The 14,160-nt window shown below is 51.0% G+C and overlaps 1 protein-coding gene across 6 annotated transcripts in view; it reads right to left on the bottom strand.

Moving 5' to 3' along the window:
• LOC139758004 (uncharacterized) overlaps positions 1–14,160 on the bottom strand; it is a 711,662-nt gene that overhangs the window by 314,241 nt on the left and 383,261 nt on the right. For all 6 annotated transcript variants that reach the window (XM_071678987.1, XM_071678988.1, XM_071678989.1 and 3 more), the window contains exon 6: positions 6,559–6,644. In XM_071678987.1, the coding sequence (XP_071535088.1) occupies positions 6,559–6,644 (86 nt within the window). The remainder of the gene's footprint in view (positions 1–6,558; positions 6,645–14,160) is intronic.

Here is a 14,160-nt window from a genome sequence, read left to right as displayed (position 1 = left end):
TCATCACCACACTGTACCCTGCTCTTTACCACCACTACACTGTACTTTGCCCACCATCGTCACCACACTATACCCTACCCAACATCACCACCACACTGTACCCTACCCTTTACCACCACCACACTGTGCCCTTCCATCACACCAGACAAGAAGGCAAAGCATAAGGAGACGGGAAGCAAAATATTAACATTAGGATAGCATAGCGTCCGATGGCGCTTGTGACATATCCTAACACAGGGTACACTGTCAGAGGAAGGCAGAGTCAAGGGAGTTCATACTGTCAAGATGAAGGGAGGGGTCAGACAGTGGGCAAACTGTGAAGAGAAGTGGGTAACATTAAGAGGTAAATTACCAAGAGGTTAAGTTATAATACAGGAGGCAAAGAAGTAGAGTGAACTGTGTGAGGTTTCAGTTACAAGACAAAGAGCGGGGGGAGGGGGGGTTAGTTTTCACAAAGGAGAGTACAACGTCAGAGTCGGAGGCAAGCTGTTAAAACATGAGAGACGGCAGTGTGTGGATAGGGGAGAGGGGTAAAGCGTCAAGACATGTTACTTACACTTGGCACAACACGGCTGTTAAGTGTCGTGGAGCTGTAGTGTGAGACGTAACGTGTAGCACAGAGACAGTGTTAAGGCATGTACGGCAGGGGTGTACTAAATGAGGTACGGTGTGTAGGAGGCAGAGGTACAGCAGTGGGAGTGGGCGGTGTGGCTGGGGGTATAGAACAGTATAGGAGGTACAGTGTGTCTGCTTGAGGAGGTATGGTGCATGAAATACAGTGCGAGTGTGGCAGAGTTCAAGGCCGTCATGAAGAACCCCCCAAGACCGGCGGCGGCAGCAGCAGTACAGGCCAGCACCACTTGCTTATGGCCGGTAGGAAGGGAGCGTCCCGCCTGTGCTTTTACTATGTAAATTGGGGTGGGGGGAAGGGGAGAGGGGGGGCAGACTCATGAATATGTGTGACTTGGGAGAGCTGGGATGGCAGGCGCAGGGAGAGGGAACCGGGAGAGCCGTGATAAAGAGAGGGAAGGGAGCGGGTTGCACGAGGGGCGAGAGGGAGGGAGGGAGGGAGAGAGAGACGGAGGGCGCAGAGGGAAGAGGCGGCACGTTGAAAAGTGTGTGTGTGGGATGGGGGGGAGGGGAGGATGCTCTGATGGGAGGTGAAGTGAAAAATAGAGAGAGAGAGAGAGAGAGAGAGAGAGAGAGAGAGAGAGAGAGAGAGAGAGAGAGAGAGAGAGAGAGAGAGAGAGAGAGAGAGAGATTCTCTCCTCCAGCAGTAAAAGAAAAATAAAATAATACGAGAAAGACGGCCGACCATCCCAAGAGCCGAGCGCTGTATCACACCGTCATAAAGAGGCAACATGTCCTATTAAACACCACTCCCAAACTCGCGCGTATAAAAGGGTTGGGAAAAAAAAAAACAATAAAAATATCGGGAAAAGTTTTATCTTTTTTTTGTGGCGGTGTCGGTCACGGATGGATCAGGGCAGCGACTAAACTTTAACAAACACACAGCAGCTTTAAACACATTAAAAACACACACACCGAGAGCGAGACGTGCCCAAAAGAAACACAAACAGTTTTCTTAACTTTATCTTCCACGTCTTAGTAACAGTCGCCTTTAAAGGCCAAAGCTTTGCCTCCTCCCCCCAATCCCCCTCCCTCCACGCTCCCACCACCTCCGACCCATCCCATACAAAGTCTTCCCATTCATTATATATTCACGACTAATCTGGCATTCATTCATTCATAGTCTCATTAAGTTAGGACGAGTCACAAAGAAAACTGGCAAAGGAATTCATTAAAAGTTCTTTTAATATCCATAATACATGATATAATCCGGGTAAAAATAATAAAATGTAAGTGGATTAGGATGATGTGTCAGGTCGGCGCGTATGGCTAGGCTCCTGCGGCAGATCCTGCAAGGATAATAAAGGAGGTAAATAGGTTACGATGGGGATGCCCTGCCAACAACGCACACAGGTCTCCTAAATAACCTTAGCGAGGGCGGCGCATGCCCACTGCTCCTGCCGTCACGCCCTTACTGAGCTGCTGCTGCTGCTGCAGGAACATAACAAGGTACAGCCACTGTGCCACAGCCATCATGGTGGCCCACGACCCACCGCGCCACCTTCGGAGGGGGGAGGAGGGAGGGGGGGGGGCGCCATCACGGCCGCCCCGCGAACTCAAGAGAGCTTACCTAACAGACGGGTGGGCGTGGAGATGTGACGCCCACGGTCAATGTTGGACTGCGTCGGTGATGACGATTGGCGCGTCCCCGTGGCAAGGTGGGCGGGTGGGCACACGGGAAGAGACGGGTCATGCAGTGGGCACGGGGGGACACCAAGTGACAAGCACAATGTTTGGCCGGCGCGGTCTTCCTGCCTCCGTGCCCAGGACAGAGGCAGACCTTAAGAGGCTGAAGCCAAAACACTACTGGTACATTGAATATGACAATGACAGCTGTTGCCTAAGCACGCACAACTTTAATTCTACACACCTCACAAAATATCTACTACACCTTCATCATCACTCCCAAGCTACTGTCACCGGCTTTGAACAATCACCTGGATCAACAATACAGATTTGTTACGGGCGATATGACACGATCAACACAACATCACGGAGGCTTCCGCTCCAGGGATAACACAACACACTGATCATCACGGACTTGGAGGGGTCGGGCGGGCGGCACGCACAACGGACCCTTGCTGTCACTGCACACACACGCACTGCCCGGCTACTGTTGGCATGGAATTAGTGAATGACGTTGTGGTGGGCGAGGTGGCGAGCGGCCATAGCACCGGTCGTCGTCCGCCTCCGGCCAGAGAGACTGAACAGTGGAGTCCGGCGACGCTGACGCTTCACCCGCGCTTCCCTACGCTCGCTCAGGGGCCCGCCCACCCATTGCCCAATGTTCCGCCTCCCATAACAAACTTTATCCCGACAACAATCAAGCAGGGGGTTCGATACCACTTGAAGTGGATGCTTTAGGAGGAAGGCACGCGAAGGATGCAGCAGGAAAGGGAGAAAGTCTGTCAGATGCGGCGTGCGAGGGAGAGACAAGGCAAGGGCTGCGCGGCGGGCCACCCCCGGCGCGTCGTCAACAGATTCAATCAGAGTTGAGCTGGGAATAGGAATCTCTTGGCAAATGTGAGCTGCAAATAAAATGTGTCAATTATACAGCGGCGGGAACGGACAATCTTATTATGGCGGGGCATACAAAGCCTCACTGGCAGCCATCTCGTTACAATTACAACGGCACAAAGGCGTCCTAACACCTCTGCCTGTTGATAACTTGTCCCAAAGTGTATCAAACTGGTACTCAGACCTTTGGATATGAGGGTGCGACCCTTGAGCACGACGGAACAGAGCCCTTTGGGGCATGACGGACAGGCCTTTCGAAAATCATACCGCCGTGTTCAGGAGGGGTCGTATACCACCGTGCTCAGGAGGGGTCGTATACCGCCGTGCTCAGGAGGGTCGTATACCGCCGTGCTCAGGAGGGGTCGTATACCGCCGTGCTCAGGAGGGTCGTATACCGCCGTGCTCAGGAGGGGTCGTATACCGCCGTGCTCAAGTGTGGTACTGGTAACGTCCTCAAGGGTCGTACCGCTGGATTCAAGGGGGTCGTTCTGACCTGCTCGTGAGGTTACAGTATCACGAGAGAGGAACTCTAAGGTGGTGTGAGGGGTGTGAGGGGTGAGGAGCCTCGGTGTTTCAGCCACAACATTAAACGCAGGTAAAAACCAGTCTTTCCAGGGATGTTAAGAGCTTGGCCTGGCCTGACCTGACCGGCAGCTTCCAACACGAGGAGGTCAAGCTAACCCCCAGCACACCCTCCCTCCCCCCATCCCGGGGCAGCAGACATTCCCCTGCAATGCACTCTCGCTCCCCCTGCCAGCCAACCAGCCAGCACATGGCCATAAGCATGGAGGGGGGTTTAGTCAATTCCAGCATTGATCCCTCCAACACCTACGCCAGGGCCCCGTGTTGGTGGCGCACACGCAGACCAACCAACCACCACCACCACCACCTCACTATGGCCACCCATGGATGCGTCACCAACCAGAGTGAGGGAGGGGAAGGAAGAGATATGGCAGCCTAGGCCACCTTCTCACCTGTCTGCAACAATGGCAAGAACAGCCAACGTGCACCGAGGCCGGGCGAGCCAGCGAGCGACAGGGCTGAGAAGTTTTTAACTATTGATCCCACAAGTGCGGACCTCCTCGCTAGTCTTCGTTGCGGGGTTAAACACACTATCACCCACCCTTCAACACTGGCTCTTAAAGATACGTCTCCCGGCCCGCTGATACACAACACACACCAGCCTCTGTCCGGATTAAATATGCAAGGCTCAACTTTGCGAAATATTCCCAAGTTTTGATCTTAAATTAAGATTAATGTGTATGTTGATATATATATATATATATATATATATATATATATATATATATATATATATATATTTTTTTTTTCCCCGGGGGGAGAGGAGTGGCCGGGTCGGTTAACTTCCTGCCTTCCCATGTGCTTGCTCTATTAAGGTTAAGTCTCCGGGTTATGCTATAAAATTCAGGACTCTTACACGCTAAGCTGAAGCTGAGCTGATGAATAAAGCCAGAGCACGTTTAAGCTGCGACGCGCGCGACCAAGGTGCAAGAGAGAGAGAGAGAGAGAGAGAGAGAGAGAGAGAGAGAGAGAGAGAGAGAGAGAGAGAGAGATACACGGGTGAGGTTAGGTTGAAAAGGCTGTCCATCAGTGACGGCACAGTGCCTTTCCTGAGGCTCTGTGGACGGTGAGGGACCAGTAGGGGGAAGGTACGGCGACCAGAACAAAATGGCGGGAGGAGAGAGAGAGAGAGAGAGAGAGAGAGAGAGAGAGAGAGAGAGAGAGAGAGAGAGAGAGAGAGAGAGAGAGAGAGAGAGAGAGAGAGAGGCAAGGATAAGTAAAGAAAAAGGGTGGCTGGAGTGAGAGGGGTCAAGGAGCCACCTGCTTCCAACGCCCGACGTCAAACAAACAAACAAACACACGTCCCTCCCAGCTTGCCCCCGAGCTGAAAAACCTTGCCAGAGTGGAAGTGCAGCAGCAGCAGGAGCAGCAGAGGGGCCGCCTCCGGCACACACCTTCACCTACACACCTGCAACACTACTCTCACCTCACCTCACTACTCGACTTAAAATGGAGACGACTGCACACCCCCGGCCTTACTTGAATGAGCTGAAAGGGAGTATATTTCTACTCCTTCCCCCAGCAGAGGGATGGGGGGGTGAAAGGGGGGGACGGGGAGGGACTTGTTCCATAGGGGTAGCGGGATGGGGGGTTGGGAGAGGGGGGGGCAAAGGGTTCATCCCTTTCCCCACAGTCAATCAGGCGAGTCATCGGGGGGGAAGGAAGATTACAGACGCCACCACACACTATACTTTCTCTTGATAGGAACCCCGGCAGCCGGACCATCCCGGGGCCGGGAGGGAAATGTTCCTCTCCGCCCATCGTAATTCACCAGGGATCACCTCCCCATCGCCCTAACGAGGAGGGGGAGGGGCAATATGGCCCAGGGGGAAGAGGCCGGGAAGGGAAGGGAATCACCTGATGTGGGTGGCGATGGAAGGGTACCAGAGGCGGGAGTGGTGCACCTTGATGATGATGATGATGATGATGATGATGATGATGATGATGATGATGGTGATGATGATGGGGATACACGATACCGTAAGGAGTGTGTAGAGGTGAGAGAGCCTCTGGAGGAGGTGGAAACACGTGGGGATGGAGAATGTGAGTGGGAGAGACGGCGGCGGGGGCACAGAGGAGAGGTAAACGAGGACATGGCGACGTACGTGTTCCTTCGCGTAGGATAAGCAAGCCTCTCCAGCACCCCAGGACAAGTCTCCCCAGCAACCCAGGCCAATTCTCCCCAGCACCTTGCACCCTAAGCCAAGCCTCCCGAGCCCACTGCAACTCAGACCAAACCATTCTCACAGACCTAGTCATCACCAGAGGCCAAGTTACCCCTACAGGCTACAAACACTCGCACAGAGCAATCCACTCCCGCAGGTTAAGCCATCTTTACGGGCCATCCTTCCAAGCCATGTCACTCCCAAAGGCCAAGCCAACCCAACACACTAAGCCATCAACAGAGGCCAAGCCATCCTCACCTGGATGAGGATAACAACCGCATGATGAGCCTGACCACAGCCAGGAATCCTGAGGGACCAGACCTTGGGGAAGGACCCTGGTGGAATGGACCATGGGAAGGGGCTGCGTGGGGCTGGACTCAGAGGAGGGAGTCACAGCCTCAGCCCCATTAGGGAAACACCCGGTCTTCTTACTAGTAATTTCACAGTGTCTCTTCCACTAGGTGTGTGCCAGGATGACACCTGGTCCAGCCTCGCGCTTCTGAGCGTCACTAAGTGACACTAAATACGTCCCGCCCACTGGATACAGGCCATCAACCCCACTAGGGAAACAGCTGGTCTACTTACCTCTGACCAGTCCATCAAAGCGCTCCGCCCACTGGATACAGGCCATCAACCTCACTAGGAAAACAGCTGGTCTACTTACCCCAGACTGGTGGTGGTTGTTGGTTGCAGTTCGGGACCTGCGCGGCGTAATGCCCACGTTCTCCCCACGCAGGATCGACTCCACAACTGTAAACATGAGAGATAGAGAGAACGTTGGAATGCTTCAATTGAACACTAAGAGGTGTGGTGAGTGGCTATTACACTGGCAAGGAAAATGCTTCAACTGAAAGGAAGTTTTGGAGCTCAATTAGGAAGGGGAAAAAAAGTTTTATGAGCCTGACACTGGAAATAAAAAGTTTTAGAAAGCTACTTAAGATAGAAAAAAATATGCGGCGAGTTCCACCAGAAACAAAGAGAAAAGTTTTAAGACTCTGGGTTTCAGAAGTAAAGTTCTCAGATGTGGAGACACAAATGAAAGTATGAAAGGATACACACACACACACACACACACACACACACAAATATAGTACTCAAGTCTTGAAGTGTTTCGTAACAAGACGAGAAATGTCAGAAATGATGACTAAGCCAGTGTGAGAGTGGGTGCAGGAGGCGTCTGGAAGATGAACTGGTAGATCCGGTCTCGGCCAGGATCGTGTTTCTCCTCTATAAATAACACGGCTCTTGTTACCCCCAACCAAAAGCACAACCAGTCAACCGAGAGGCCAAAGCCTAGTTCTTCAAGAATCGTCAGGCCAAGAATCACTCCCAATACGTAAGGGTCACAGACTTAACTCCTTAACCCCTGTAGTAGGGGGCTGGAGGGTTGTAGTACCACAGGGGCACCCAAGCTGATGTTTCTGGGGTTCGCCCACCCAACGGCCGCTCCCGGGGTGTGACCCAACAGGTCCAGGCAGTAACTGGACCAACTGCTAGACGACCGAGAGCAAAAAAAAAAAAAAAAAAAAAAAAAAAAAAAAAAGTAATCAAGACGAGTCTTCCTTCATTGTCATGTGCAGTGCTTCCTCCTCCTCCTCCTCGAAATCTTACGAATCTCATCCATCACGTGGGGGCACGCCTCACCAGACGGCGCCGTGCATGACGGTGTCTGTGGCCGGAGCTGTTCACGGCGGCGTATGAAGACGCAGCGATGGATCGCCTCGCGGATGAAGGTGGAAGACGTGTCGGCCTCTCCTGAGGGCAGAGTTTAAGCGCCTCCTCTCCCTACGACACACTTCCCACTGGACCCCAAGAAGGAAGATGATGCTCTAACGTCCCTCTGGCATGACCGCAACACAGACGAGAGGACAAGAGGACGGCTGCAAGTGACCAACAGATAGTTTTGAAAGAAAAAAAAAAATATATATATATATATATATATATATATATATATATATATATATATATATATATATATAAGCATCCACATCATCATCATCATCATCATCATCAGAGCAGGCCGGGATCGTCAGCCTGGGGAAGACGTCGTCCAGACCCCTGGCTTTCCGGAACGGCCAATTTGACCTCGATGACAAGAGCGTTTACGCCAACGTTCGCTTGGGGAGGTGCCGTTGCCCGTCAACCCTCGGTCAACTTTCAATTTAACTTTGTCCATTACGAGGAAATATGGTCCCGTGTAATAGTCTCAGACCTCATGACTCTCCCGACAAACTTTGGCGGACGCGTTCACCGCCCTTAGATACCTGTCCCCGGGGGACCGGGGGCACCCACGGGGTGGCCACCTTGGTGATGGAGGAGGCGTGGTGACTGGTGGTGGTGTAGTGCCAGAGGTGGTGTGGTGACAGAGGTGGTGTAGTGGCCAGAGGTGGTGTGGTGACAGTGGTGGTGTAGTGGCCAGAGGTGGTGTGGTGACAGTGGTGGTGTAGTGGCCAGAGGTGGTGTGGTGACAGTGGTGGTGTAGTGGCCAGAGGTGGTGTGGTGACAGTGGTGTAGTGGCCAGAGGTGGTGGTGACTGGTGGTTTTATCTGTGGTGTGGTGCAGTGATGGTGAGATTAGTGGTGAGAGGTGTGGTGGCTGGGGTACATGGTCAATGGATGTAACAGCAAGATTAAGGTTGGGATACTTGTATCCCAGACCAGTGGGTGGGGAAGGGGGGGGGGGGGGGTTGTCTGTGGTACGCTGAACAGCTGTAGTATTGATCACTACATCCCATGTAATCCAATTGAAGAGTTTGGGTAGAGAATGAGACGACTTAAGGAGTTGAGCCAGGAACCTAATTAATTAAGCTAATTACATTATCCGGAAACAAGGGTTGTACCCAAGCTAGGCAGACCTGACACTTGTGTATGATTCCCTATGCTTACATCAGATACCCGAAGACAAATCATTGTCGGATCGAACTGACACTGATCTAAACAAGACGCTGTATGGTTATTTGAGAATGACAGGCTTTGAAGAAATGCAGGGGTCATCAATATTCATCTACCGTAAGCTGACGCTAGCAATGACGTATCATGAACTACCTCGGGAGTAATGCGTTACTGTCTGGCGTCATGTTCCCACGGCAGGTGAGGTGAGGTCGCTGTCACATAAATCGGCGCTCAAAGAATCGTTCACCACCACTGACTCCCAAGTGGGAGGAAGAACGAGAGGCTGTGGGTTAGTCAGCTGGGACAGTGGTTGTGGCGTGGTCGTGGGCATGACACCTTCAGGCTTCCCTGTAGGAGCTGTGGTGGTGGTGGTATAATAACGACCACGGTAAAATCACGAACACCGCTGGACTGATCAATCCAATAGCCTCTGCCATGAGCAGTTATAACGTTGGCGCACTGAAGCCTGGGGCATAACGGTGCCGTCGGTGCGCTGACGAGAAGTGACGCCGGCGTGACAGTTTAGCGACGCTGGCGTAACGTGAAATGACGCCGGCGGCGTGACGTGTGACTCCAGCGTGACTGACAACAAACAGTCATCAGTCGTGGCATTCCTCCTCAATGGGCTCGCAACATGACAGCTAAGGCCTCAGTCTGCCGGCCAACAATGAACCCTTTGGTGCACGATGGCACGACCCTTTAAGGGACTAGCCTAAAGACCAGGCCGTCATAGCCTAAGGACGTTTCCGTCGTGCTCAAGGGTCGCACCGTCGTAGCCAAGGCTGGTACCGTCGAGCTCAAGGGGTCTCACCGTCGTGGTGAAAGGGTTAAGAGACAGGAGAGCCTCCTGCGAGACGGTACAATAACAGCGGGCCAGCGAGCCGCCAGTGTGCCTGGAATATAATGAAGATCTCTTCCAGCAAAGCTTCACTGAAGCCTTTGGAAGGCCACCCCTGATAGGCGACAATCGTGCTGGAAGCAGCAGCAGCAGCAGGGAAGCGGCAACGCTGGCCGGGATGGCTAGGGTTCCCCTGGAAACGACGACACGACCCCAACCCAACAGTAAATCTTACTTTACGATCCTCCTCTAGCGATGAGCTGCAACCCCCTCCGGGGATGCTGGCCACACGCGCGCCTCAACGCATTCAGTCTGTCTGTCTGTCTCCGCACCACCTCCCGTCCCCCATGACCTCGTCCAGCATCTCATCTTCTTTAGATCTTCTGGAAAATGAGAACCGCACCGGCATTGTTTCAAGAGAAAAGCCAATGTTACGACCAGACCTGGATACACAAACCCATACCCATACTGCTTACGGAGAGAAGACCTTGTTATGACTAGCTCTAGGAACAAGAGCCATACCGATGGTGATTATGGACAGAAGCCCTTGTTAGGGCCGCCTAAAGGCGAGGAGCCATTTGTTGATGCCAGCGACAGGCTTAGCCGATCATCCCGACACACACACACACACACACACACAGAGTTCTCGCCAGTTCCCCAACAACAGAAACTTGTCCCTCGTTAGTCTTCTAGCAGTGGATTATTGATCGTTCTCAGCGCCAGGATGCTCGTGTTCCAGGAATGAGGCGCTGTTGGTAATCCAGGAGTGTTGTTGTTGTTGTTGGTGGTGGTGGTGGTGTAGTGATGCTGGAGTTCCAGGAGTGTTGCTGTTGTTGGAGGAGTGCTGGTGCTGTTGTTGTTGATGGAGTGCTGGTGTTATTTGAGTGGTGGCGTTACTGGAATGCTGGTGTTCTTGGAGTGCCGGTGTTCTTGGAGCGCCGGTGTTGTTGGAGAACAGGCGTTGTTGGAGTGCTGGTGCTGTTGGAGAGAGAGAGAGAGTGAGTGATGAAAGCTATTGCTACAATGGAGATGCCGGTCACCCAGAAATCTTATTGCCAGCGTTGCAAGAGCGGTTCTGTGTTCCAGGAATATTGGTGTTGCTATTGTTCCAGCAGTGTTAGTATTGCAGGGGTGGTGTTGCGTTCCAGGAAAGCGGGTGTTGTTATCCTTCCAGTCATGTCGGTTAATTCGACAATCACCCGAGAGCTCGAGGAGCAATAATACCGTTGATGATGTTGCAGTGGGGAGCGCTGGTCCTCCTGGGGGTGTTCTCCAGTTGGAGGGGGATGTGGCAAGCTGGCGAGTGGCTTTCCAGAGGAGAGCCGTTAGCGTTCCTGAAGCAACTTTCTTTTTTTTTTTTTTTCGAGGGTTCCCTGAAGGCGTCGCAGCCATGAACGAGTGTGTTCACGGAAAGGAAGGCATTAACGGCTTTCACGAGGTGGAGAGGCGTCGCTGTAGGGGGGACGTGTTACATGGGGGGGAAGGGGGTGGTATTCCTAGTGTTACGTTAGGCGAGACCCTTGACGTTCACATGACCCTCCATGGGGGTTCACATGACCCCATAATGGGCGTTCCCATGGCAGCATGGGGGGTTTCATATGACCCTCCCACCATGGAACGTGTGGTACACATGACTCCCACCATGTGAGGTTCACAAGCCCTACCACCATGGGATCACAAGACACACCATGGGACTTCCTGATGACCTACCATGGAGAGTACTATCGTGCCCTGGTGACCTCATGGTATTCAGCCCTGGGGCTTGGGATGAATATGACATTCCTCTGTTATTCGCAAGACAAATGTCACTCTAACCTTTCCTAAACTTCACCTCCTGTCTTTAAGTCATCGGCAGATTTCTTCACCTGTACTCTGGGGGATTCCAGCACCACAACAGGCCCATCCAGCCTCACGTTTCACGTATATCATCTTGAGAAATGACAATAATAATAATAATAATAATAATAATAATAATAATAATAATAATAAACGAAATAGGTTTATCAACCTCAGAACCGTCAAAAACAAGATTCATTTTAGATAATTACGCCATAATTTTTTTTTCCATACATATTCGCCATTTCTCGCGTTAGCGAGGTAGCGTTAAGAACAGAGGACTGAGCCTTAGAGGGTATATCCTCACTTGGCCCCCTTCTCTGTTCCTTGTTTAGGAAAAATAAAAATGGGAGGCGGGGAGGATTTCCATCCCCCGCTTCCTCCCCTTTTAGTCGCGTTGTACGACACGCAGGGAATACGTGGGAAGTCTCTCTCTCTCTCTCTCTCTCTCTCTCTCTCTCTCTCTATATATATATATATTTTTTTTTTTTATACTTTGTCGCTGTCTCCCGCGTCTGCGAGGTAGCGCAAGGAAACAGACGAAAGAAATGGCCCAACCCCCCCCCCCCCATACACATGTACATACACATGTCCACACACGCAAATATACATACCTACACAGCTTTCCATGGTCCACCCCAGACGCCTCACATGCATTGATTCACTCCACTGACAGCACGTCAACCCCTGTATACCACATCGCTCCAATTCACTCTATTCCTTGCCCTCCTTACACCCTCCTGCATGTTCAGGCCCCGATCACACAAAATCTTTTTCACTCCATCTTTCCACCTCCAATTTGGTCTCCCTCTTCTCCTCGTTCCCTCCACCTCCGACACATATATCCTCTTGGTCAATCTTTCCTCACTCATTCTCTCCATGTGCCCAAACCATTTCAAAACACCCTCTTCTGCTCTCTCAACCACGCTCTTTTTATTTCCACACATCTCTCTTACCCTTACGTTACTTACTCGATCAAACCACCTCACACCACACATTGTCCTCAAACATCTCATTTCCAGCACATCCATCCTCCTGCGCACAACTCTATCCATAGCCCACGCCTCGCAACCATACAACATTGTTGGAACCACTATTCCTTCAAACATACCCATTTTTGCTTTCCGAGATAATGTTCTCGACTTCCACACATTTTTCAAGGCTCCCAAAATTTTCGCCCCCTCCCCCACCCTATGATCCACTTCCGCTTCCATGGTTCCATCCGCTGACAGATCCACTCCCAGATATCTAAAACACTTCACTTCCTCCAGTTTTTCTCCATTCAAACTTACCTCCCAATTGACTTGACCCTCAACCCTACTGTACCTAATAACCTTGCTCTTATTCACATTTACTCTTAACTTTCTTCTTCCACACACTTTACCAAACTCAGTCACCAGCTTCTGCAGTTTCTCACATGAATCAGCCACCAGCGCTGTATCATCAGCGAACAACAACTGACTCACTTCCCAGGCTCTCTCATCCCCAACAGACTTCATACTTGCCCCTCTTTCCAGGACTCTTGCATTCACCTCCCTAACAACCCCATCCATAAACAAATTAAACAACCATGGAGACATCACACACCCCTGCCGCAAACCTACATTCACTGAGAACCAATCACTTTCCTCTCTTCCTACACGTACACATGCCTTACATCCTCGATAAAAACTTTTCACTGCTTCTAACAACTTGCCTCCCACACCATATATTCTTAATACCTTCCACAGAGCATCTCTATCAACTCTATCATATGCCTTCTCCAGATCCATAAATGCTACATACAAATCCATTTGCTTTTCTAAGTATTTCTCACATACATTCTTCAAAGCAAACACCTGATCCACACATCCTCTACCACTTCTGAAACCGCACTGCTCTTCCCCAATCTGATGCTCTGTACATGCCTTCACCCTCTCAATCAATACCCTCCCATATAATTTACCAGGAATACTCAACAAACTTATACCTCTGTAATTTGAGCACTCACTCTTATCCCCTTTGCCTTTGTACAATGGCACTATGCACGCATTCCGCCAATCCTCAGGCACCTCACCATGAGTCATACATACATTAAATAACCTTACCAACCAGTCAACAATACAGTCACCCCCTTTTTTAATAAATTCCACTGCAATACCATCCAAACCTGCTGCCTTGCCGGCTTTCATCTTCCGCAAAGCTTTTACTACCTCTTCTCTGTTTACCAAATCCTTTTCCCTAACCCTCTCACTTTGCACACCACCTCGACCAAAACACCCTATATCTGCCACTCTGTCATCAGACACATTCAACAAACCTTCAAAATACTCATTCCATCTCCTTCTCACATCACCACTACTTGTTATCACCTCCCCATTTACGCCCTTCACTGAAGTTCCCATTTGCTCCCTTGTCTTACGCACCCTATTTACCTCCTTCCAGAACATCTTTTTATTCTCCCTAAAATTTACTGATAGTCTCTCACCCCAACTCTCATTTGCCCTTTTTTTCACCTCTTGCACCTTTCTCTTGACCTCCTGTCTCTTTCTTTTATACTTCTCCCACTCAATTGCATTTTTTCCCTGCAAAAATCGTCCAAATGCCTCTCTCTTCTCTTTCACTAATACTCTTACTTCTTCATCCCACCACTCACTACCCTTTCTAAACAGCCCACCTCCCACTCTTCTCATGCCACAAGCATCTTTTGCGCAATCCATCA

The sequence above is a fragment of the Panulirus ornatus genome, chromosome 29, assembly GCF_036320965.1.
Source record: "Panulirus ornatus isolate Po-2019 chromosome 29, ASM3632096v1, whole genome shotgun sequence".
Taxonomy (NCBI): Eukaryota; Metazoa; Arthropoda; class Malacostraca; order Decapoda; family Palinuridae; genus Panulirus; species Panulirus ornatus.
The sequence above is the reverse complement of the archived record's forward strand: the minus strand, read 5'-3'. Positions and strand labels throughout refer to the sequence as shown.